The following is a 24550-nucleotide window of genomic DNA, read 5'->3' on the forward strand; positions in this document are numbered from 1 at the left end:
ACCGGGGAGGTGACCAGGAGGTGATCAAGCCTCGCATAAGTCTTGTGCGCGTGGGAGTAGTATGAGTAATCCCTGTCCGCGGGGTGCTTATGACGCCAGAGGTCCTGGAGGTCCACCTCCGCAAGACGCGCCTTGCAACCAGCTGAGAATTCCCCGACTTGCGGGGAGCGCTGAGCCGATCTGTCGACCACCGAATCAAAGACCATGTTAAGGTCGCCCCCGAGGATAACATGCCTGTCCGGCGAGGCTGAAATCTCTTCCACCGCAGACTGCAAGAACCGCTCCTGTTTGTCATTAGGGCTATAAAGAGAGCCTATTGTGAATATCATGCCCCCACCCGAAACCTATGTGCCAACATCCTCCCTTTAATTTCTGCGAATTTATGGATGTGCTCCCCCCTGAAGTGTCGAGCCACTAGAATCGCTACCCCGGTTGTCTTGGTAGGACCTGAAGGAAAGAACTGCGTCGGAAATTTACAAGAGCGTAGCCTATGTGTGTCCTGTGGCAATAGGTGGGTTTCCTGAAGGAGACAAATGTCCGCTTGGGTGTTCTCCAACAGGGAAAGCACCGCTCGCCGCTTAACGGGATTGTTCAGACCCCTGACATTCAGGGTCACAATTTTAAGGGAATGAGGAGGCATAGGAAGAAATGTGTGTAAAGGCGCATGTATCCGGCATGGTGAATACCGCGGGTGAGCATACTCCCTCAAACAGCAAGTCGGTCACCCACCAACAGTATGCAACGCCTCTCCCCCTTGTGCAGCGCGGCCTAGTACCAACCACCAGCCCCAGTGCGACTAATTCACCCGCTACACACGCGCCAACCTCACAGACCCCCTCCCCATGCACCAACCTATCATCACAAAGCAAAGCAAAATGGAGAAACTCAGGCAAAGCAACATTTCCTAGTACAGCACACTGGACAACTTCTTTCCCCACACCCAACTCCCACGAACCCTCCCGGTACCCCAACACCCCAAAACAACCCCTTCCAAACCCCAAACACTGTCCCCGTCCCTCCAAAAATAGAGTCAAGGAAACCATTGTCCAGGCCAGCCCAAAAAGGCAAGTCTATGGGAAAGTCTCGAAAGTGGACGTCCAGCCACAACACCACCCCCGCTCCCCCCCCCCCCCCCCCCCCCCAGGCCCCCAAACCTGCAGCTCAAAAAAGAAGAAGCGATGTCCATCTCCCCCCGGAGAATTCTTAGGTGGTCAAAGCAACCTCCTCTGTCGCCGTTTCTCTAGCGACCTCCCGCACAACATTATCCATCTCAGCCCGGATAGTAGGCGAGTCTGGTCTCACCGAAGAAGTCGAAGACCTGCGGCCAGGGATCGATTGCCAGCCATCCCTGGTGATCCGGCGACGACGTGGAGTGGGCCCATCTTCGTCAGTCGCCGTGATGCCCAACACAGTACAGGTGTCCTGAAGGGAGTGCAGCTGATGCAATATTCCGTTCCAGCGGAAGATAATACGGAAAGGGTGGCCCCAAGAATATTGAATGTCATGCTCCCGCAGGAAATCAGTCACAATCTTAAAAGACTTGTGTTTCTGTAGGGTGACCACTGAAAGATCTTGAAAGAGGGCCACCCTATGGCCTCTGAACTCCAAGGAGGGCTTAGTGCGAGCTACCCTTAGAATCCTTTCCTTCAGGGGATAGTCCGGCAGGAAAGCCAGAAGATCGGGGGAGGCGCCGGGGCTCTACGTCGTGGGCCCACTCTATGAGCCCTATCGATCCTGAGAGTAAAGTCTGTCGGCTCACCCAGGACTTCCCGAAACAGATCTTGCAAGTATGCGGTCGCCTCTTCCCCTTCTTCTCCGAGCGGAACGCCCCGGACCCTGATGTTTTTCCTCCGGGAACGGTTCTCGAGGTCCTCCACATGGGACTGTAGATCAATCTGCTGGTCTCGGAGCCTGATCACTTCTTGCTGAAGCTGTGTGAGTTCCCCGTCCCGGGCATGTCCCGCTTCCTCCACTGAGGAGACCCTTTCTCCTAGGCCATCAACCTCTCTCCGGACCTCTCGTACCTCCCCCGCTACTTCCTGCTTGAGAGTCTTGAAGTCATCCCGTAGGGAGCTAAAAAGCGACTCAAGGAACAACCTAGTAACTGGTGGCTCCCCTCCACTCGCCCCCTGTGAACTGCTAGACTGACTGGGGGAGGGCTGTCCACGGTCCTGCCGAGCATTGCTCCTGTTCAGCATCTCCGGCAGGGTGCGGTCACCCTTCCTGTTCCCCCTGTTGCCGGCCATCTTGGGTGCCGAATAAGAGTGTTCGAGCTCACCAGCGATAGCAGCGTTCACAACACCACTTAGCTACCCGCTGTGTGACCGCCCTGACCGAAGGGGCCGTACATCGCTCCTGTAGTGCAGTCCAACACCCGTTCTCCACCGCTCCTTGTTCACTCCACCTCAGTGCTAGGCCGACGGGGTGTAGCTTCCAGGTCAAAATGGCGTCCACGCTCCGTAGCACGCTGCCTCTCCAGCAGCCCCTGGGCGGACCCCAGGCCATACACGACAAGGGAGCCACCAGGTCCCTGCGGCAGTCGCTTCAAAGGCTCCTGAGACTCCTCTGGGCCCGAGTTGCACCACCAGGCACCCACCACTTTCTGTCCGGTGTCAGCGGGTGGGACGATCTCGTGCCCCGAGCCAGGCCGGCAAGGCCTCCGAAATCCCCGGCCCCGGCCCCATCCACGGCCGTAAATCGGTCGGTCGTCTCGGCGGGGCCTAAAATTCTCACCGCTCCGGTTGCTTTTGTTCAGCGCCACAGTCAGCGGCTCCGCACTGCAGTAGGGGGCGGACCCGAGCTGGTCCCCGCTCCCCTCTAGGCCGCGCCAGCGGCCTCCGCTCAGCGCCCCAGGCTCGAGTTCGCTCACAGGGCGGACCCAACGGCACTTCCGGTCGGGCCGCAGCTTTCGAAGGTCGCGGCTCGGCTTCCACAGTCCGCCAAAAGTGTCTTCTAGCGCGTAGATTTCTCTCCCAGCAAGGTCCACCAGTTCTCCACTGCACCCGCCGTCGCCAGCTAGCGACGGTGGGGGGAGATCAGCGATAAATAAGGTGCTCAGGGGCCTGGGCCGGAGGAGCTCGCCGAGGTCGCGTCCTTCTACTCCGCCATCTTGGCCATGCCCCCCACATCACTTTAATACACCACCACATCACTCAGCCCAACCACATCATCACTCAGCACCACAACAGCATCACTCAGCACCACAACAGCACTGTCCTTGCTTGCTACCAACAAGCTTTGCCATAGCCAATAGGACTCGCTTTAGGAAAGTGTAAGTTATTGGCTTTGTGAATAACAATGCTATTAATTTATATATTTTCAAAGCCAACACATATTAAAAAGAAATTGTCATTTACAATACCAATAGCTCACACCTTCCTAATGCGAGACCTATTGCCTTTGCAAATGCTTGTTTGGTTTTCGTGGTGTGTTGACTGCTGCTTTGGATATGTCTGTTCATCAGTATATCTTGTTTTTATGAAGTTTGAATTTCCATACTTTTTTTTCTTAGATTTATTTAGTCTATGCGCCGATTTTTTTATTCCTTTCTCGAAGAGTTGATTACTAATTTGATTGCGGAATGTTTGTTTTTAATTCACGATTTTACCATTGCTGCTTCCACTTTTTAGTTGTTTGATACATTTCGAAAATGTTTGTGTTTAAATTCAGCGAGCATCTATTTAAGATTGTATACAAATGACTCAGTGTTTTGTTTCGCAAATATTTGTTTGAGGGAGGCTCGGTCCATTGTGGATGCGTTTTGCATTTTAGTATTGCCTTAGTGTTTAAAGCAAGGCATGTTTTCACCAAGCAACGTGTTTGTCAAGTTGGGGACTGCAATCGAAACAAAAAAAAGCATGATAAATGTGGTTTACTTTGCTACTTTTATTTTGTTAGAAGTCGCCCTTTATTCATCGCTTATATGCATTTTATGTGTGTACTTCCCGGCTATGTATTGATGCAGTTCTAAAATAAGTGATAAGCATATGAGTAAAACTCAACTGTATTGACTACAAAAAAATTATTTGACTCCTGGAATATACAATGAATATTATTCAACATTTTACGATTAGTATCTGATTTTTGGCACGAAATGCAATTTATAAACACTGCAGTTTAAATTAAGCGAACGATCGTCGTACAGAGCTGTGCATTGAATAAAACAGCGCGAAAATCACGCAGTGTATTAGTTTGGGTTTAAAGGGTCAGTTGGTTGACATAATACCAACCAGGCCACCTTATTTTATTTCAAGTCTCAGAGTATCTTCCGGGAAGGGTGGTGGGGGTGGACTGACACTTTTTGATCTCTTAATTAATGTTGATGGGAGGGCAGTACCTTTCTATGGCTCCTTGCGCTCTTCCGGGCATGTGTATGTCAGAGAAGTTGACAGATTAAATAAAACTGTAGTGTCTCCTCGTTAAAAAAAAAAAAAAATCCGTTGTGGATACATCATTTTTTACCTCTTTTCCAGAAGGGGTAAATTTACAGTTTTCAGAGTGGCAGCCAGTCAAAATCATTCAGATTGATTTTAACATTTATTCTTCCATTTGGTTTCTTCTGTCCCCCTGGTTCCATATAGCCGTGGTACCACCAGAAAAGAGATCTTCGGTGACATCTTTAAATGGCTACGGATACACCAGTCTACACCGTGCCTAGTTTTGCACAGTACATTACCAGTGAGACTGTGTTTTCTCATAGCTTTCAAGACAATGTGTACTGGGAAGCTAAGCATTAATCTTTGTGGTTTCTTCAGATGGTCTCCAGACGATTAGCTCGGGTTACAGGTGTGAGTGTGCTGAGACTCACTCCTGTTTGGCTGCTAGCAGTGGAGCTAAGTTGGGTGAGAATCCACCACAGCGACGCTTTAACCTTCACGTTGCTGGTTAGAAACCAGAAGGCTCAACTAAGCCTTCATATAAGGCTGCTATAAGTATCTTTGAGTGTCGTAAGAAAACATTTTATTTAGGAGCCGAAAATAGTTCATTTTGTTGTCTTCGCCACAAGAGGAATCAATATTATTAGAGTATTACTTAGTCTTCGTTTGCAGAATGTCTGCTGTGTGTAGGGCTGACATCTGTTGTGGTCAGTTTGTTCCTAGTCACTGTATAAATATTATCATCCTTTGTTCGAAACTGCCAGTTTCTGACTTTGGTAAAGGTTTCCCTTGGAATATTGTAAAAGACTTTTGCATTGTTTCCTTTTTTCCATTTTTCTAGGACCATTTTCCTGGTATTGTTGTTCTCCCAGTATGCCAGAAACGTGAAGTTGCCTTTGCCCGTTTACAAATCGAAGAAGGGATGGACGGCATACAGGTTACAGCTTTTCAAAATGTTTCCGGTGAGTGAAGACGGCTGGCATTGTGCCACTGAGGGTGTATTGGGAGTGAGCGCTAAATTGCCAATGTGGTCTAGATACAAAGCTCACTTTAACAGGCTGGTTAAAGAAGACCTAATTATCTTAGTTTGATGATTAATTTCTTTTTATTTATGGCACATTTATCAACCAGAGTTGTTGGTTTAGGGTGCAACACGAAATTCTACAAATAGACCCTGTATTTTTTACATTGACATTCTTAGGTGCTTCAAAATTAGTAACCCTTAAAGTTGACCTGATGGAGGGCTTTAGTTGTGTAACATTTGTGGGAAACTATTTGTACCTTCTTTCCATGTACCTCATGCTTGCCAATGTTGTTGAAAGATCTGTTTTGAGAAGCCTGTGGGAGGAAATGGAAAGCTATATGCTGGAAACATTTGTACTGTATACAGCGTTTGAAAGGAGACGAGTAAAGCAAGGATATCGAAGTGATCTCATTGTTTCTGAAAACCTATGTACGTTGACTGTTCAGAAAATTATACCCATTTATTATTACAAATTATGTTCTGTTGTATTAAGTGTTGAAGATTGTGGCAATTAATCCTGATGGTCTTGTTTAGTTACATTTCTTTCTAGGATATTCGAAATTCATGTAGAGTAATCTAACACCGTCAAAGTTTCGCAGTCAATTGTTTGGATTCCTTGTTGATTACCGTACCATGTTAGTCTGAAGACCTTACAAGCACTTCACTGTCGCAGAAATAAGTGTTCAACTAGGTTCTAGAGACCAAATTGTTTACCCATTTTTTGATATCTGTGATTTCTTAATAAAGTTGTTGAGTAAATATTCGTGTGGTAGCCCCTACCTTGTCCAGTGGGGGTCTTAGTGTCCCGCTGACTTGCCTAAATGTCGTGGTCTCCTCTTCACTGTGCCCAAGTTGTTATATTTATGTGGTCCACCAAGTCCCACGCCTTGCCCAAGAGTAGTGATCTTTGTTCACAACTACCGGTGGGAGGTGTTAGCAATTGAGGGCATTGAACTCCAAGAAAATCAAAATGTAAGTGGCAGGCGGCTGGCACCTGCCCTGAAGACTAGTTTGTACTTGCAAACACCGCTCCTGGGCAGCTGGTACCTGTATCCGTCAGAATCGTTTTGCCAAAGAGGGGGGGCTGAGCTGCTGGAATATTCTGTTCGTAGTTACTATCTGGGTAACTGTGCAGCTGTTGCAGGGCTTGCATAAATCATTTTTTGTCAGTGTAGGCCTGGAGAAGGGCTCAATTGTAAAATGTACATACTAAAAAAAGTAACGTTCAAAAAATAGTTTCAGAAGTACGAATCTTTTGTTTTGCTGAATGTTTTCCTAATCTCTCATAGTTCTCTACACTAATTGCCGTTTTCCCCAAGGGCAATACTTTGAAATCTCGTTAACCTTCCGCTTTGGCCTAGTTGATGGGCATAGGTGTTGGTGCGCTCCTGCCTTAGATAAGGTTGTGTCTAGCCCCCACAACTGCACCCACCCCACCTTTTCTGCCCCCTACCTTTTCCCAAAGATGTCAAGGGTCTTTTGGGGGGGGGGTCTTATGTTTTGTCTCCAACAGCAGGGTATGGCATGTGGGGGTCTTTGCTCGCCCCCCCCCCCTCCGCTGTCAATCATGAGGGGTACTTATGTGACCCATGCTTTGCCCAAGCATGGGGCAGGATATGTGTTACATCCCTCCTCATCTAACGACAGAGGAGGGTGCTTGCATGCCCACTTCCGCTTTGCCCAAGGGTGGGGACTAGTAAAATTAGCATTCCAGAAATACAAGGCCCCCAGCAGCTGCTAACAGCTGTTGTACCGCTCTTGTATTCTTCATAATTGATTAACAGGCACATGCATCAAGCGATTTTGGAATCGCAAACTGTGCGAATCACAAAATTCGGCCGTTTGCGATTCCAAAATCACTTTTTGGGATGCATCATTCATTTCACATTTATCGCAATTTAAGAAATCGCAATTTTTTGCGATTTCTCAAATTGCGATAGCATTTAAGAAATCGCAAATTTAGCGATTTCTTAAATGCTGTGCATGAATTATTTTTTTTTGCTAATTCGCAATTATAAAGGGAAAAATTACCATGAAGTAAACCTTAATGGTAATTTGCGAAAAGTTCCAAAAATGCAAATAAATGCATTTTTGAAACTTACATGTTACACACACACATGCACTTGGGACATGTGTGTGAGTAAAATGTACTTACATGACATTCCAGGGGTGCGGGGGGGGGTCTTTTGGACCCCCCCTGCATCCTTGAAATTGCATTCTCATTTTGAGATTCCTTAATTGCGAATTCGGAAAATGAGAATGCCTTCCCATTGATTCCTATGGGCCTCTAAGCTCATAGGAATCAATGTAAAGCGTTTCCTTAATTGCGATTCGCAATTAAGGAATCTCAAATAAGGAAAATTAAGAAATCGCAAAAACTTTTGCGATTTCTTGATGCATAGGAATTTGCGATTCCTAAATTGCGATTCCTTAATTTTCGCAATTTAGGAATCGCAAATTCCAACAATGATGCATGTGGCTGTAAGTGCCTGAAAAGCTGACATGTGCCCTTTGGCTCCTTAACCCTCCTATTAGCAAATGTGATGGAGGCAGGAAGAGCTGACAGATGGCCTATTTGTCTGATGGCGACAGGTTCCATGGCATCTATCAATTTTTCTGGCTTTCCTTCACCTTAATCTTTTCCATGATGAAGGTAGGTCAAGATATCTAAAAATTGACCTGATTTCCCGTGGCCCTCACCCTATTATGTAAATACGCTCATTACTGAGTAAGGTAGAGGGGGCTAGGAAGCTAACTTCCTGCCCTCTGGCAAGTGGGGGGTGGAACATAGAAACACGCCCTGCCTGGGCAAAGAAGTGGGTTGTGGGGGCAATAATACCTCCACATATTCTCCTGACCATAGACAAGTATTCGATGAGTATCACATACCCTATCGACATTTGGGGCTAGAATAATTTTTACAATAAGTCCCTCCTTTAATAAAAGTGGGTATAGAGGTATTACAGCGCTTCCAGCTGTTTAACAAAATCTGTAGTGTAAGCAGGCATAAAATAGAATATCTGTACTCATCTCTACCCTTGGGGAAGGAGGTGGGGAGATAGCTAATCCTCCTCAGTCCTTAGACAAGTTCGGATAGAAAGAACGAGCAACCCCCACTCTTGGGCAAGTCAGGGGGAGTCAATCTCTTGCAGTATTGCGCCAACACCATTCATCCTGGCACAGACCGGGGAGGATTACTTTTACCACCCTTGCTATGTGGCAAGGCTTCGTGTATTAACAACCTCTCTTCAATCCTATCCAGGCCAGGAATGTTGCAGTCATATGCCCCTTTTGTGTTTGGCTCGAGATCTGCATAAATGAGTCTGTCTAAGGCCCACTAAAAGAGCCTTCGAAGTATGAAACTTATCAAGTGTTTTATGTAGTTCAGCCACTCTTTCTTTATGCAATTGCTTTCATTGATCTCATCTGGTGTTTGTGAACACAGAGAATAAAGACAAAGTCGTCTTACTGAATGGTGATGTTGGAGTGGGGTGGTTTGGGTCGGTGCCTTTGTTAGTCTTTCTACATCCCCCACCTTCATATCTCACTTCATGACCAAACTTTTTTGCTTGCCTCCCATGCCAAAGGGTAAGGGATATTTCTGTGAATCTCGACAACGATTTTCAACCCCATCCCAACCATCCCTACTACCTTGCCTAAGTGTAAGTGGTGTTGTTCCCCCTCGTATGACGATTGGGGTTTTTCCTTGTGCATCTCCACATTGCAGCGGCAGGGAGGGTAAACTTTGTATTCCTAAAAATAAAGGCAGTAAATGGGCAGGAGGAGCACAGCTATGAACTATTCCCAACGCAAACAATTCTCAGGAAAATGAGGATGAATAAAGGAGGACTATAATACTTAACGGTCGGAGGGTGGTGCAGATCACAGCTACCCCGGCACACTGTTCAAACTTGGGTATCTCAAATTATGAGCAGACATTTACACCCAACAAGGAAGGCTAGCAAGTTAGAACTAGCTCTACCTTATTATTAGTGACACTGTTCATTAGACTTTCTGGCCTAATGCCCAATCCGCCAACTGCATACAGCCGTCAGCGCAGGCTTTCTACTGATTTATGTCCTAATCATTGTGTATGTATATGATCACCTCACGTGTCCTCTTAATCTCTAGTCTGAGCACGCCTTCTCGGTTTTGATCAGAGATTTACTTCTGGTTTAGTAACCTACAAGCTAAAGGTATTGCTAAAGCTGGGTAGCAATTAGCATCTTTTATGGCCTCCCACTGGCAGCACCCATGTAAAGAATCACTGGCCACTAACCACAGAGCTCATATTGACAGGTTGTCTCAAGTTAGCACAGACATGCTCTTGCATTACAGTTTAAGTTCTCGGGGAGCCACTTTTCATACATATCTATTCTTCTGAATTCCATTCATCAATTCCAAACACTCCTTCCACTTGTCCACTCTTATATCGCCGCAGCACTCCCCTCAAGCTGCCCCTCGCTCCGTGTTCCAATGTCAGTTTCTTCATTCCAGGTCGGTGCCTCCTCACTCACTGCCACCTTCCCGCTTCCAGCTGCCGCCTTTCCTTTTTGTTTGGGTACCGGTTGCTAGGTAACGACAGAGATTCTATTTTAACATCTCGTTCAGTGGATGGGTGTGGGCTGCTACGAGCCTTGTGTTGCTGCAGTCTTCCCCACCCACCTTCTTTACTCAGCACCCACAGGCACCAACAGAAGAAAAGACTTCACAGCTGAAGCAAGTAATTGCGAAGTTGTTTACGCTAGTTTTACAGCATAACATGTTTTAACATCTTTTGTCCAGGCTGAAAAGTACCACAAACTTCGGTGATTAACTCTTGGAGCCACCAATGACGGTTCGTCTTCCATTTATAGTTCACGGATATTTGGGATACTTTGCATTCGGAAAAACGTACATTTCCTTGCAAATTACATCATTTCTAGCATATGTATCTCAGAGACGGGCCTCTCTGAGTTTACACTGTTCCCCCAGTGTTATGCTCTATCACAGTGTTTTACCATTCCTGGTATCTTCCAGTGCACCTCCCACGACTCCTCCCTTCCCGGTTGGATTGGTCTGTTTTTACTGGTTAAAAGCATCCCGCTTTACCCAATGCCTGCTCGATATTCATTGCCACTAGGATGCTATTTTCCTAAAGCTAGACTGTCATTCAATCAATAGGATTTGTTACGTGCTACTTATCACCCGTGAGGGTATCAGGCGCTGGGGTATTGATTGGGAGTGGGTGTGCTGCTGCTGCGGGCTGTCTGTTGAACAACCTGGTTTAAGTTTCTTTCCCAAGTCTTGGAGGATGGGTGTTGATCGCGGAATGGATGAAGCTCAGCCGATTGAAACTGAACTCAGACTAAATGGAGGTCCTCATCCTCGGACAATCCCCTTCCACCTGGGACGACTCCCGGTGGCCCACTGCACTGGGCACTGCACCATCTCCCACAGACCACGCACGCAACCTGGGATTCATCCTGGACTCTTCACTCACGATGACCAAACAAGTCAATGCCATCTCATCCTCCTGCTTCAACACCATGCGCATACTCCGAAAGATCTTCCGGTGGATCCCCAGAGAAACCAGAAAGACGGTCATGCAGGCCCTCGTCACCAGCCGACTGGACTATGGGAAAGCCCTATACGCAGGAACCACAGCCAAACTTCAGAAAAGACTGCAGCGAATACAGAACGCCTCCGCACGACTCATCCTCGACGTCCCTCGCCGCTGCCACATATCGGCCCACCTGAGAGACCTTTACTGGCTCCCCGTTAGCAAGAGGATCACGTTCAGGCTCCTCACACAAAGCACTCCACGACATGGGCCCCGAATACCTCAACAACCGCCTCTCGTTCTACTCTCCCACTCGCCAACTCCGCTCCGCCAGCCTTGCCCTCGCAGCCGTCCCACGGATCCGCAGAGCCACCGCCGGAGGGCGATCATTCTCCTACCTAGCCGCCAAGACATGGAACTCCCTCCCCGCGCACCTACGACTGACCCAGGACCATCTCACCTTCAGAAAACACCTCAAGACATGGCTATTCGAGCAGTAGCGCCCCCCCTCTCTCCCTCAGCGCCTTGAGACCCTCGAGGTGAGTAGCGCGCTCTATAAATTTACTGACTGATTGATTGATTGAGTTGCAGAGGGAGCTCGTTCCAGGGTATGAGGGCCACATGGTAGATGGCGTGGCCGCCACTCCTGCTTCTTTGGATGCGTAAGGTGTGTGCCAGGTGGAGGGTCGCGTAGCACAGTTGTCTGGTGGAAATTAACTCTGTGGTTGAGGTAGGCGGGCCTGACTTGTAAAGGGCTTTGTAGGCATGCATGAGTAGATTGAACTGGCACCTTTTGTTTCCAGGGAGCCAGTGTAGTGCTTTGAGGTGGTGGGTCATGTGGGTTCATCTGGTGAGATTGAGGATGAGTCTTGCTGCTGCATTCTGTAGGACTTGAAGTCTGTTCCAAAGTTGTGTTGTGATCCCTACGTAAATGGTATTGCTGTAGTCCAGTGCCTGGGTGACCATGCGTCTTGTGTCGGTGAGAAGCCATTTGAAGATTTTGTTCAGCATACGGAGGACGTAAAAGCATGCAGAAGAGAGAGAGCGTTTATCTGCTTTCTCATCTAAAGCTTTCTGTTGAGGCCGGCGAGCTCAAACACTGAATAGTACAGTGCCCTTGAATGGGTGAGAGATACAAAGAAATTTGTCAAGTTCTGGAAAGTAACTGCCAGTATAGGGTATAGGGTGCTCAGGCAGAAGAGGTTGAGTACACCAATAATGATATACCTGTATGGCGTATCCTGATGATTTTGATAGACCTGGCATATCCTAGATATGACTCGACATACACCGCATATTACCTTTGCCTACCGACAGACATTTTTAGTAAGGAGCAGCGCGACACCCAGGACGCTACTACCTCATTGGTTGGCTATGTACGGAACCAACCACAGACTTTACAAGCCAATTACATGATGGCGCCGGATGTAAACGGTGCGCATGACTGAATGTGGCTTACGTGCAGCCGTAAGTACATACCCCTTGCATCAGCCGCTCGGTGAATATACGGGGAAGCACTGTCGGCTTCCAGTGTACCAGCTGAACCGGCGGAGCTGTGGAAGTCTGCCGACGTTATGCGCGGATGTCCAAGTAAGTACCTGTGCTGGTTTAACTTGAGCTTGTGACACAATGTGGGCGAGATTACAACCCATACCGGGGCCCTACGTGGAACTAATACTGATTCCACGAGTGGCGCACCGGTTCTAATGTATGCTAAGAAACCTACTTAACTCACCAATACTTAACCATGACTCGTCACGGGGAGATGGGTGTGGCTATGTTGGGGTCAGTGGGTGACTTACCAGTAGACCGGAGGTGTAGCCTGTGTGTTCAACATTTTTTATTATTATGTAGATAAGATGTTTTTGTACACACTAAGGCTGTTCCCACATACGAGGCGGGTGGACCTCTCGGTTGACACCTCAGGGTTACCTACCAGGTGACGTCTGGGTGTGGTTTGCTGTGGGATCACACCAGTTAGCATGGGGGAAACATGACCCATGCACTACAAGAGGATCAACCCTCATTATTGGTGTACTCAACGTCTTGTGCCCGAGCACCCTATACAGGCAGTTACTTTCCAGAGCTTGACAAATTTTTTTGTATCTCTCGCCTATTCAAGGACACTGTACTATTCAGTGTTTGAGCTCGCCAGCCACCCATGTAACATCTTCCTGACCCAGACTGGGTGAGTTCTCTTGACTCTAGGTGCAATCAGATTCTACACCTAATGCTCCTTTATCATAGTTTTTAATTCTCTTTGGTACTCCATATTTCTTTGTGCATGGTCACTACCACTGTGTGTGATGCATGCCTTTTAATCACAATTTTAATTAGAACAATAAATAAGTATAGTAGGTTCATACAATGTCCTGATATACTTCTACGCTTATATTTTTCTACAGGTTGATGTCATAGGTCTGCAGGTACCACTTTTTATGTAAATGTAGTGTATTTTTTAAAGCGCACAGTTGCCCCAACAGGGCGTCCCGGCGCTGTATAACGCTGTGGAACCCTTCCTGGCTCTCCCTGTGAGATGCCCCTCCTGGGCACCCCCAAGGTGAAGCCAGGCATCCCAGTGTTGTAGAGCCCGTTGTGGAGATTAAGCAAGCTATTGCCCAGAGTTGCAGCGTGGGACCCATGATTAGAGTAGGCGCCGAAGCGAGAATAATCGAGTCCGCGGACATTGAGCCCAAAACCCTGCCGCGTCGGGACTTGAACCCTGCTCCCGGGCCTGATCTCTGCTTCAGTCTGCCGCTCTAACCAGTGAGCCACACTTCTCCACTATGGTGCTGAATGGGTGGTCACTTTATTAGGTTTCGCCTAAGTGAAAGCTGCGCAGCTTTTCACGAAGGTGAAAACCTAATGAGAATAATATGTTGGTTGGGAATCCGCCCCTCTGCTCCATTGGCTAGCTCCATAAATGGAGGCTAGCCATTGGAACAGAGATCTGTCCGTCATGGCCGGACCACATTCGTGGGCGTTCCCGCGATTTCTTCCCTCTCCGCCCCTCTGTGCGTGTCATCTCGGCGGTGGGCTGGTTGTTTTTTTTTTTTTTTAAGGTTTGTTTTCTTCATTCCAGGCCGACCGCCGCCGGAAGAAGTCCAGGTGAGTGCCCGTACCCGCCCCCCCCCTCCCGCTGACCGTGTGCCGTTACCGCCCCCCCCTCCCGCTGTCCGTGCCTTTTCCGCCCCCCCTCCCGCTGTCCGTGTCCGCCGCCCCCTCCCGCTGTCCGTGTGCCCGTAGGTGCTTGTTTGTTTTTATTAGTTCCGTTAGTACCATTAAGTTTGCGACTTTGGGCTCGAACTCCCCTCTGGAACCGCGAGTACAGTTTTGAGCATTAAGATTACATTTACCGGACAGTACTTAAAGGCAGATTGTTTCGACAATTTCTTATTTTTCTGCAAACGAAAGCTGAGATTCAACTTCGAGGAAACTGGACGTTATTCTTTTAACTGCACCTGAGAAAAGATCGAACAAAAAACTTCTTCCTGAAACAAGTCAAGTGGACTCTGCAAGCAGACGATAACAACTTAACTGCCTCAACTACCGAGGGCGGGATGCCTGTGCTGGGGAAGCAGTCGGATCCTATTCTTAGGGTCTCAACGGAAGCCCCGAAATTGGGCAAGAAGGCGGACTCCCCTTGAACAAGGTCTCTCAGCTGGGGTAAGAACATCCGACACTGAAGCAGGAGTCAAAAAGTTGGGACACTGGGCTAACCCAGGCTGGAGTCTCCGCAGAGAAAACAAACCAGCGTCCCAAACTGAGTTGTGTCCTAGAGGTGAGGGGACCTCGCCCATGTAGGCACGGATCAAACCGAACGACAGAAGCCTGTGGAAAGAGTACCCTAATAAGGAGGCGTGGGTTGTATGCAAGAGCAGGATCTTGATCCCAAAAGGCAGGCTCAGCCGCCAAGTCTGATTTCAAAGACCCGGGTTGTCGCCAGAGTGCCAGTGACGAGGCAGGGCAGAGTTTCCCGCCGAGCGCTTGGGGGCAAGCCACGCAAAGGACTCCCGCAGCCGCCTACTGGGCTAGATGTCAGCGGCGGACGGGCGGGAGCAAAACCGCGCGACAGGGGGCAGCGGACACCAGCGAAGCAGAGTCCGAGCACTTAACCGCGGCGGCCCGCTACCGTAAGGAGAGCGTGGGGAAGAAGGACACCCCCTGCCCGCGCCTAGAGGACGAGAAGGGGTCCAAGAAGAAGAAGCAGCCACGGGGGAAGCGAGATGCCGAGGGGGCGCCGCTGCTACTGTCTTCATCCGACGAGGAGGAGGGACTCGACGACACAGGCGAGGCTCCCAGGCAGCTGGGCTTGGCGGCAAGCCAGCCTCTGCCTCCCCCAGCTTCTAGTTCCTCCTCCCCCTACCGGCTCCTGCTGCTGCTGCCGACCCTGTGCTGCCCCTCAGCGTCCCCTCGCTCCATCGCACACTGTTGTCATGGAGGAGCCAAGATGGCGGCCCTGGCCTACAACCTGGGTAAGCGCGAGATCAACTACCACTTCTGCGTGAGGAACGCCAAGCTGCTTGCCCTGGCCGCCGCGCTGCTGCTGGCAGCCGGGCATGGCCTCACGCGCCACTACGCAGGTAAGGGCACGTGCGTATCCACACTCCCTACTCCTACGGCGCTTTTGCAGCAAGACAGGAGAGCATGCTGTTCAGTATTCTGTGCTTTGAGCTCTTGCACCTAGAGAGGACAGAGTGCAGTGTGTTCCTTATTATTCTATGCTCTGCTAGACAGCAGAGAGTGCAGTGTGCCCTTTGTTTATTCTGTACACTACACTCGTGCAGCTAGGCAGGAGAGAGTGCAGTGGCTAAACTGGAGAGTGCAGTGTGCTCATTATTATTCTGCTCTCTGCTAGACAGGAGAGAGTGCAGTGTGCTCCTTGTTTATTCTGTGCACGGCAATCGTGCAGCGAGACAGGGCAGAGTGCAGTGTGCTTCTTATTATTCTATGCTCTGCCACACAGCAGAGAGTGCAGTGTCCACCTTGTTTATTCTGTGCACTGCTCATCAAGCTAGGCAGGAGAGAGTGCAGTGGCTAGGCAGGAGAGAGTGCAGTGTGCACATTAATATTCTACCCTTTGCAAGACAGGAGAGTGCAGTGTGCTCCTTGTTTATTCTGTGCAGGGCACTCGTGCAGCGAGCAGTGTGCTTAATATTCTATGGTCTGCTAGCCAGCAGAGAGTGCAGTGTCCACCTTGTTTATTCTGTGCACTGCTCGTGCAGCTAGGCAGGAGAGGGTGCAGTGTGCTCCTTGTTTATTATGTGCACAGCAGAGTAGGAGAGAGTGTAGTGTGCTCTTATTGCTCGTATTGTGGTTTCTGCGCTGGTGCAGCCACACAAGGGAAATGGTACGCTCTTTATTTATTAGGTGCTTTGTGCTCGTGCAGCTAGTCAGGAAAGAGCAGTGTGCGCCTTATTCATTCTGTGCTCTATATTTTGCGCTCGTGCAGCTGGTCAGGCTAGAGCAGTGTTCTTAATAATTTTGTGCTCTCCTCTCGTGTAGTGGGGTAGGAGAGAGTGCAGCATGTTCCTTGTTTATTCTGTGCACTGCACTCTTGCAGCTAGACATGAGCGAGTGCAGTGTGCTCCTTATTCTGTGCTCTGCTAGGCAGGAGAGAGGGATGTGTGGTCCTTATTGCTAGGCAGGAGAGACTTCAGTAAGCCTCTTGTTTATTCCGTGCACTGCTCACTTGCAGCAAGACAGGAGAGATGACATTGTGCTCCTTATTATTTTGTGCTTGGCTAAACAAGAGGTGCAGTGTGCTTCTTATTCTGTGCTCTGCTAGACAGGGGAGAGTGCAGTGTGCTCCGTATTCTTCAGCGCTCTTTTCGTGCCTCTATAAACTAACAATAGAGATGTAAAGAGGGCACTTTTGATATTGCACATGCATAGCAGCCTCCGTTTACTGGCATCTGTGCATATGCGTCGATATTTGCTATTTATTGTTGCTCATGTAAAATGCTAATGGGCAAAGTGCACATTTTTACTCATTGCAAAACAATGTGATCAGCAGCTTCCGCTTTATCGATTCAGACCTGTGATGTGCTGACAAGTCTCTTGAAGTAACCTCACTGCTGCGTTGTATTGCTACCATTGTGTTGTCAGTTGACGTGCCGTTTCTTTGTGAAAAGCATGCAGCTGCCCCAACGCTTCATAGTGAAGCACATACTTCTAGAAACGTCTGCACCTCAGCTCTGTATTCATGTGAACGGGCTTTTTAGAATATGCTCACTGACTTGCAGAGGGTCTCCTAAACGCTTAAACCAATTTAAGAGTCGCCATTCGTAGGCATGCCCTTCGATGGCAGACATTAACTGGTTGTTCAATCTTAATTCTACTCTTCCACGGAGAGATGGTTCTTCTGTTGGCTGTGCTGGGTATTGCGGCTCTTTCCGGGGAATGCATTGAGTATTATTTGTTCTGCAACATCACAAAATAAAATGATGGACGGATTGTTGAAACCTTTCAATCGCTCATCCCCAGTCACAGATCTGGGTTTAATACTGCATTATTTTGCTCGCCACATCACCCCAGTTTGGACTCACCCATATGAAAATCAGTCTTGCCCCTGCTCCCCATGGGAACAGTAAATGTAAATGTTGTATACTTGTAAAGCGCACAGCTGCCCACACCGCGGGCGTCCCGGCGCTGTATACCGCTGGGGAACCCGTCCTGGCTTTCCCTGTGAGATGGTCCCTTCTGGTCACCCCCAAGGTGAGACCAGGCATCCCCGGCGTTGAAGGGGCCGTTGTGAAGATTAAGCAAGCTATTGCCCAGAGTTGCAGAGTGGAACCCAAGGTTAGATTAGGCGCCGAGGTGAGAATTCTCAGGCCCGCAGACATTTTGACCCAAGACCCTCCCGCGTTGGGAATCGAACCCTGGTCCCGGGCCGATCTCAGCTTTCGGGTCTGCCGCTTCTAACCACTGAGCTACACTTCTCCATTCTCCACACAGTCCAGCTCGAACTACCAGGCTAGGTACTCTATGCACCGGAAACAAGGATCCTGGGACTGATTTCAGGGTATCGCCCCTCATTAGCCAGGCTAGCTTGAGTCCAGGTGCACAGTAAGCAAGGGACCCATGTCTGGGCTTACCCGTAGCCACTTAGGGTGCCACATAGCAAAATAAAATGATGGCCGGAATGTTGCTTATGGGGATGCTTGTTTCTGGTCTAGGGAGGACCGTGCCTGGCAGTTCTGGCTGGACTGTTCCCATGAGGTGCAGGGTTACAACCGATTTGCATATGGCTGTGTCCAAACATGGTGTGGCAGAATGAGCAGAAGAAAGTTGAATTAAACCCATATCTCTAGCATGGGGGTGAGTGGTTGAAAAGTTTCAGCACTTTGTCCATCATCTTGTTGTGTTTGTTATTGTTTGTTCTGACCATGTGCCATGAGCGCTGTTAACCTTTTAAGTGTACGGTTGGACATTATGGTCCTTTGCTTGTCTCTCCTTTGGATGCTTATGATTTCTTGGTGCTGAGTGCAGCTTGTTCGATTGGGTGCACTGACATTATCTCTTTTGATCCGACCTGGACCCTTCGTTCCTTATCAAGACTTTAAAAGTTATGTAACACACCTGATAAATAACAATCTATGGGTGCCTTATTTATTTGCTGTGATCAATAACAACATGTGGGTTTTGGTGTGTAACTCATTAAAATCTGCATGGTACTTTAAATACCGTACACATTTCTCCTGTTAAATTTTGGCAGGTTTGACTTGCAGAAATTTAACAAGGCTTGATCTATTTAATGCATTTGATAATTATCGGATGCATTAAATATAATTTAAGTCCGTATGTAAACTGGGGTTTACGCACAGGTTGGAATATACCAAGCCTCTCATATGGCTTAATTACAAGCTTAGGCGTTATTTATTACCCTTGATAAATAACAATACCACGGGGTATGTTATTTATTGTGGCGCTAATTAACACCTATTATGAGTTCATGGGGAATAAAATGCGGGTTTTGGTGTTTAACACACCAAAATCCGCATGATATGATAGATACCGTATGTTTTCCTCAGTTACATTTCAACAGGTTTGACCTGCCAAAATTAAACGAAGATTGAGTTATTTAACGCATCCGATTATTATACTGCACACTGTGGCCTCCTCTGCAGCACTGCACACTGTCTCCTCCTCTGCAGCACTGCACACTGTGGCCTCCTCTGCAGCACTGCACACTGTCTCCTCCTCTGCAGCACTGCACACTGTGGCCTCCTCTGCAGCACTGCACACTGTCTCCTCCTCTGCAGCACTGCACACTGTCTCCTCCTCTGCAGCACTGCACACTGTCTCCTCCTCTGCAGCACTGCACACTGTCTCCTCCTCTGCAGCACTGCACACTGTGGCCTCCTCTGCAGCACTGCATATTCACCCTCACTGCAGAAATGTGTGTGTGTGGCTGGCTCTGGGTGTGGGTGTGTGTGTGTGTGGCTGGCTCTGGGTGTGTTTGTGTGGCTGGCTCTGGGTGTGTTTGTGTGGCTCTGGGTGTGTGTGTGCTAGTAATTGATGTCTGCTGAGCTCGTCCGTAGGGTACAATAGGTCTCACATTTGCGAGAGATTAAGCTAATGGCAATGTAAATGACAATGCCATTTATTTATCTGTTTTCAAAACCAACACATAAATACAAATTTTGTCATTTACAATGCCAATAGCTCAAACTTTTCCAAAGGCGATACCATTGCATTGTAAATGCTTGTTAGTTAATTGTGTACCACTACCAAAAAGTGTGGATAGATCTTGATTTGGTCCTGAAGAATTGCCTTCAAGGCAGGGTCTGTAGGCAAGGGTGCCTCGGATGGTGGTTTTGCAGTTGGTGTTGAGGTGTTCTATGATGGGGGTTGTGGCGCCTGCGGTGGCAGTGCATTTGATGCTCTTTATGAATGATGGCCATTCCACCGCCTTGCTTGTTGGTGCGGTCATGTTGGTTCTCCAGTATTCGTGTGTCTTTCATAGGTTCACATGCTTGAATAATTCCCCGTCGTCGAAGTGGGAGTCCCACAGTACATAAAATAGAAACATAAATATATATATATATATATATATATATATATATATATATATATATATATATATATATATATATATATATATATATATATATATATATATATATATATATATATATATATATATATATATATATATATATATATATATATATATATATATATATATATATATATACACACATGATCCCAACCGCTTCTGGTAGCAGTTCAAGTGGGCGCAGACCTCCACTCCACAAGCTGGAAAAATGATGCTAAATCACCAAGCCATCACGCCAAGTAAGGTGCCAGCAGTGCATATTTAATTAGCAAAAAGTGCAAGAGCAAGTGCCCTCCCTGACGCGTTTCGCTCCGCGGACGGAGCTTGGTACATGCATAAAAATATATAATTATAAATTTCAAATTATATGCGTATTTAAAAGTAGAAATTTTATAAAAAGTACCATAGAACAACATAGCCCATAGAAGCATTGAGGGAGAGCTCACTTTAGTAACATATCTGAGTCATTATAATGGTCCACATTCCAGCCAATCAGGCTGTAGCACTCTCTAGAACCTTCTCCTCAGAAGCTCAAGCCCTTAGATTTTCTACCGCACGTCGTGTGAAGGGAGTCTCCCTGAGCTCTGCTCAGTTTTTTCTTCTTCAAACCTACAGAACTTCAGGAATATGTCTTCTTCAAAAAAATCTTTGTTCAGACTGTGTTCTGCCTGTGGAAAACTTCGCCTTTTCTCTGAGGACCCTCATAAAAAATGCATCTACTGCTTATATCCGGACCATGAGGTGAGGAGTTGCAAATTTTGCAGAACTTTTTCTTCTAAAACTTTGAAGGATAGAGAGGCCCGTCTCCTTCTGTGGCTACAGAAGTTAAAGATATCATACAACCCTGTGTCTGACATAGAGAGTGTGTCTTCCCACCATTCAAAGACCTCATTGAAGCGTGGGTCTGTGACTGGGATTCCTTCTCTTTTTCTGAAAAAGAAGAAGCTTGTGGACATGCAGAAATCGGTCTCCCCACGGGGTCTGCCAGCCTCTATGCCTGCGGGACCTAGTTCTCTGGCGTCGCAGACCCCCGCTGTGCCCTCGTCCTCTAAATCGAGTGCCGGACCGTCGACGTCATCCTTACTTCGATGACGACCAGCACTCTGTCGACGACGACATCGTCTACCTCGTCTACGATGGTCCAGGAGGTCCGGCCTATCTCGTCGACGGCTAAGAAATCCGTCTCGTCGACGGCTCATCCTAAATGTCATTCGTTGATGAAGGCTTTGTCGACGCGTCAATTATCGTTGACGCTACCCCCTTCGTCGACGATGGGCTTGTCGTCGTCGAGTACCTTGTCGACGGTGGCTCCGTCGACGCTGAAGGCTTCGTTGACGGCTGCAACCTCTTCGTCGACGCCAGTGTCATCTTCGACGACGGTCTCTGCTTCGTCGACTGCAACCATCTCTTCGTCGACGCCAGTGGTCCCATCGACGAAGACTGCCATAATGACTTCGACGACGAGCTCGTCCACGGGACCGTCTGCGGCGCAATTTTCACTAGCGACTGCAACCACCTTCACAGTGGTAACAGCTACCATGAGAAAACGTCCCTCACCACTTGTTTTGAGCCCTTTACAACATTCAAAGGTCCGCCTGCTCAACTGTTTGAATCTGCAGGTGAGGATTCCTCTGATGATTCGTATGCTGATGACAACTTTCATGCTGCAAGTAGCCCTTCATAGATGCATTTTAAAATACCTGGACTATGATGATGATGATGATGATGATGATGATCGGGAGTCGCATATGTCTATTGCAGATAACGATCAACATGATGACCAAGGTGTTCCTATGTCTCAATTACCATTGTCGTTGATTACAAACCTTCAACCTATGCTGGACGACTATAATCGTAGTTTCTCACCTTCTTCGCAGGCCTCTCCACCTCGACCTTCAATGCCGGCGTCCCTTCAGGTTGCACCGGCCCAGTCCCCAGTTCATCAAGACGCTGCTCATGATGATGATGATAATAATAATAACAATACGGACCAGGATGATAACGCTAACCTAACAGATTGGGACAATTACCAGGCTCAGACTCCATCCCCTTCTTCTGATTCTCCTCTGGCATCTCCTCCAGTAGATATAGGAGGATTTCACCTTTTAATGGGAAGGGCAGCAAAACGTTTCCACTTGCCTTTGGTCTCCAGACAAGAGGATTGTTTTCTTTATGATTTTAAAGACCAACCTCTAAAACAAGTTCATGCCATTCCTATTATGGTCTTCATCTGGCAGGAAGGACTCAAAGTCATGGAAAGGCCTAATTCAGTTCCGGCCGTACTCCCACGTATTGACAAGAAATACAAGGCGCCTGCAAATTCACCTGCCTGCCTTGTTTCTCAGCCGAAGCCAGACTCTGTGATTACGGAGGCTGCCCAAAAGAGATCGCGTAATCCAGCTTCTCCTTTAACATCTCCGCCTGACCAGTAAGGTCGACGCCTAGATACCATCGGCAAAAAGTTCTCCACAATGGCTGCGACTACAGTGTGGGCGGCAAATTCATTAGCCATCCTCGGACGATGCGACAGGCAAATGTGGTCGGAAATCTCAGCCTTGGTCGACCTGATTCCAGAATCCTCTAGGGCGGAAGCACAAAAGATCCTACAAGAGGGTGAAAAACAATGACTTCCTCAAAACCAAGTCTTTTCCTACTTCAAAGATTGGAGGTCGAATCGCCCAATTCTCTTACAATTGGTCAAAAATAACATCGGATCGTTGGGTCTTAGATGTGATCTCAAGAGGCCACGCTCTAGAATTTATCAAGTTTCCTCCCGCCCGCCATCCAACAGGTCCCCCTCCTGCACACTTGAAGGAACTGTTTGCACAAATTGCAGTCATGGTTCAGAAGGGGGCAGTCGAAGTGGTTTCTCGATTACAACAGGGGACGGGCTTTTACTCCTGATTTTTTTCTTATCAGAAAGAAATCAGGAGAGCGGCGCCCAATATTATGCCTCAGGGCCCTCAACAAATACATCAAGACTCAATCCTTTTGAATGCTGACGTTGTCGGAAATCTTACAGTTCCTGAACCCCAACAAGTTCCTCTCTACAATCGACCTCCAAGATGCCTATTTTCATGTGCCAATCCATCAGAGGCACAGAAAGTACCTCCGCTTCCAAGTAGGAACAAAACACTTCCAATTCAAGGTTCTGCCTTTTGGCCTTCGTTCCGCTCCAAGGGTCTTCACAAAGATCATGGCTCCGGTAGCGGCTTATTTACGCCTGCAGGGCATACAAATGTACCCCTATTTAGACGATTGCCTGATAAAGGCCCCAACTTTTCTTGCAGCAAAGCAGCACACTCAGGTTTGCCTGTCAGTCTTCGAAAGCTTGGGTCTTTCAATCAACCACGAAAAATCACAAATACTTCCAGCACACCAAAGAGTCTTTCTGGGAGCATTAATAGACACAAACCTAGCAAAGGTGTTTGTTTCAAGGGAACGCCAAGCACTCATCTCCAAAATGGTGGCTCTTCTACGCTCAAGAAGATTAGTTTCTGTCCGAACATTGAAATCCTTTCTGGGCATGACCTCATCCTGCATACCATTGATCCCCAACTGCAGGTTACGCATGAGAGTAATCCAAGAAGAATTGGACAAGTAATAGCGACAAATCTCGGGGACATTCAACAACAAGGTTTCTCTGACGCCTCGCATACAGGGAGCACTGACTTGGTGGGCTCACCCTCCCAACAGGGCGCTTGTTCCAGGAGGCAGCCCCCACACTTACCCTTACTACAGACGCTTCTTTAGAGTGTTGGGGCGCACATCTCCAAGGATTGTTCGTCAACGGCAAATGGACTGCGGACCAACGCCGGTGGCACATCAATCGCCTAGAACTTTTGGCCATCTTTCTCGCTCTGAAATCCTTCTGTCTACTGGTGAACGGAGAGTCCCTGTTAGTGCGTACGGCCAACACCACCAGTATGCACTACCTCAACAAACAGGGAGGTGCGAAGTCACTACTGCTCTCCAAAGCCACCTTTTCTTCAGTTTTCAAAGGACACTGTCATACTACGTACAAACCCTAAGTTTATACCAAAGGTTCCATCAGACTTCCACCTAAATGAACCTGTAATACTCAAGACTTTCTTCCCTAACCCTCAGTCTCCCGCTGAGCGTACTCTTCATTCGCTAGACCTGAAGCAATGCCTCAAATTCTACATTCAGCGCACTGCTGCATTTCGAAAGTCAGACCAAATTTTTGTGGCCTATGGGCGGATGCGCAAGGGACATCCGGTCACTAAACAGACCATCACTCGCTGGATTTCTTCTTCCATCTCCTTTTGCCATCAACAGGCTGGCAAGCCCCTTTCTGCTCCGTTGCGAGCACACTCGACGAGAGCAGTAGCATCCTCTACTGCCCTGTTTGCTGGAGTGCCTCTACATCAGATCTGTAGGGCAGCAAAGTGGTTCAGCAGGCACACGTTTACCAGGCACTACTGCCTGGAGATGGCTAACGCTGCGGACACTACTGTGGGTCAAGCGGTGCTTCAAAATCTCTTCAAATAAAGGTGAGCCTCTGCTGCTTCTCGCCTCCTGTCATA

General features: G+C 48.0%; 1 protein-coding gene across 2 annotated transcripts in view; it reads left to right on the forward strand.

Annotated features, from left to right (window-relative positions):
- SLC23A2 (solute carrier family 23 member 2) overlaps positions 1 to 24550 on the forward strand; it is a 1215437-nt gene that overhangs the window by 1025544 nt on the left and 165343 nt on the right. For both annotated transcript variants that reach the window (XM_086943514.1, XM_086943515.1), the window contains one exon: positions 5218 to 5338. In XM_086943514.1, the coding sequence (XP_086799640.1) occupies positions 5218 to 5338 (121 nt within the window). The remainder of the gene's footprint in view (positions 1 to 5217; positions 5339 to 24550) is intronic.

This window comes from Lissotriton vulgaris, chromosome 11, assembly GCF_964263255.1.
Source record: "Lissotriton vulgaris chromosome 11, aLisVul1.2, whole genome shotgun sequence".
Lineage (NCBI taxonomy): Eukaryota > Metazoa > Chordata > Amphibia > Caudata > Salamandridae > Lissotriton > Lissotriton vulgaris.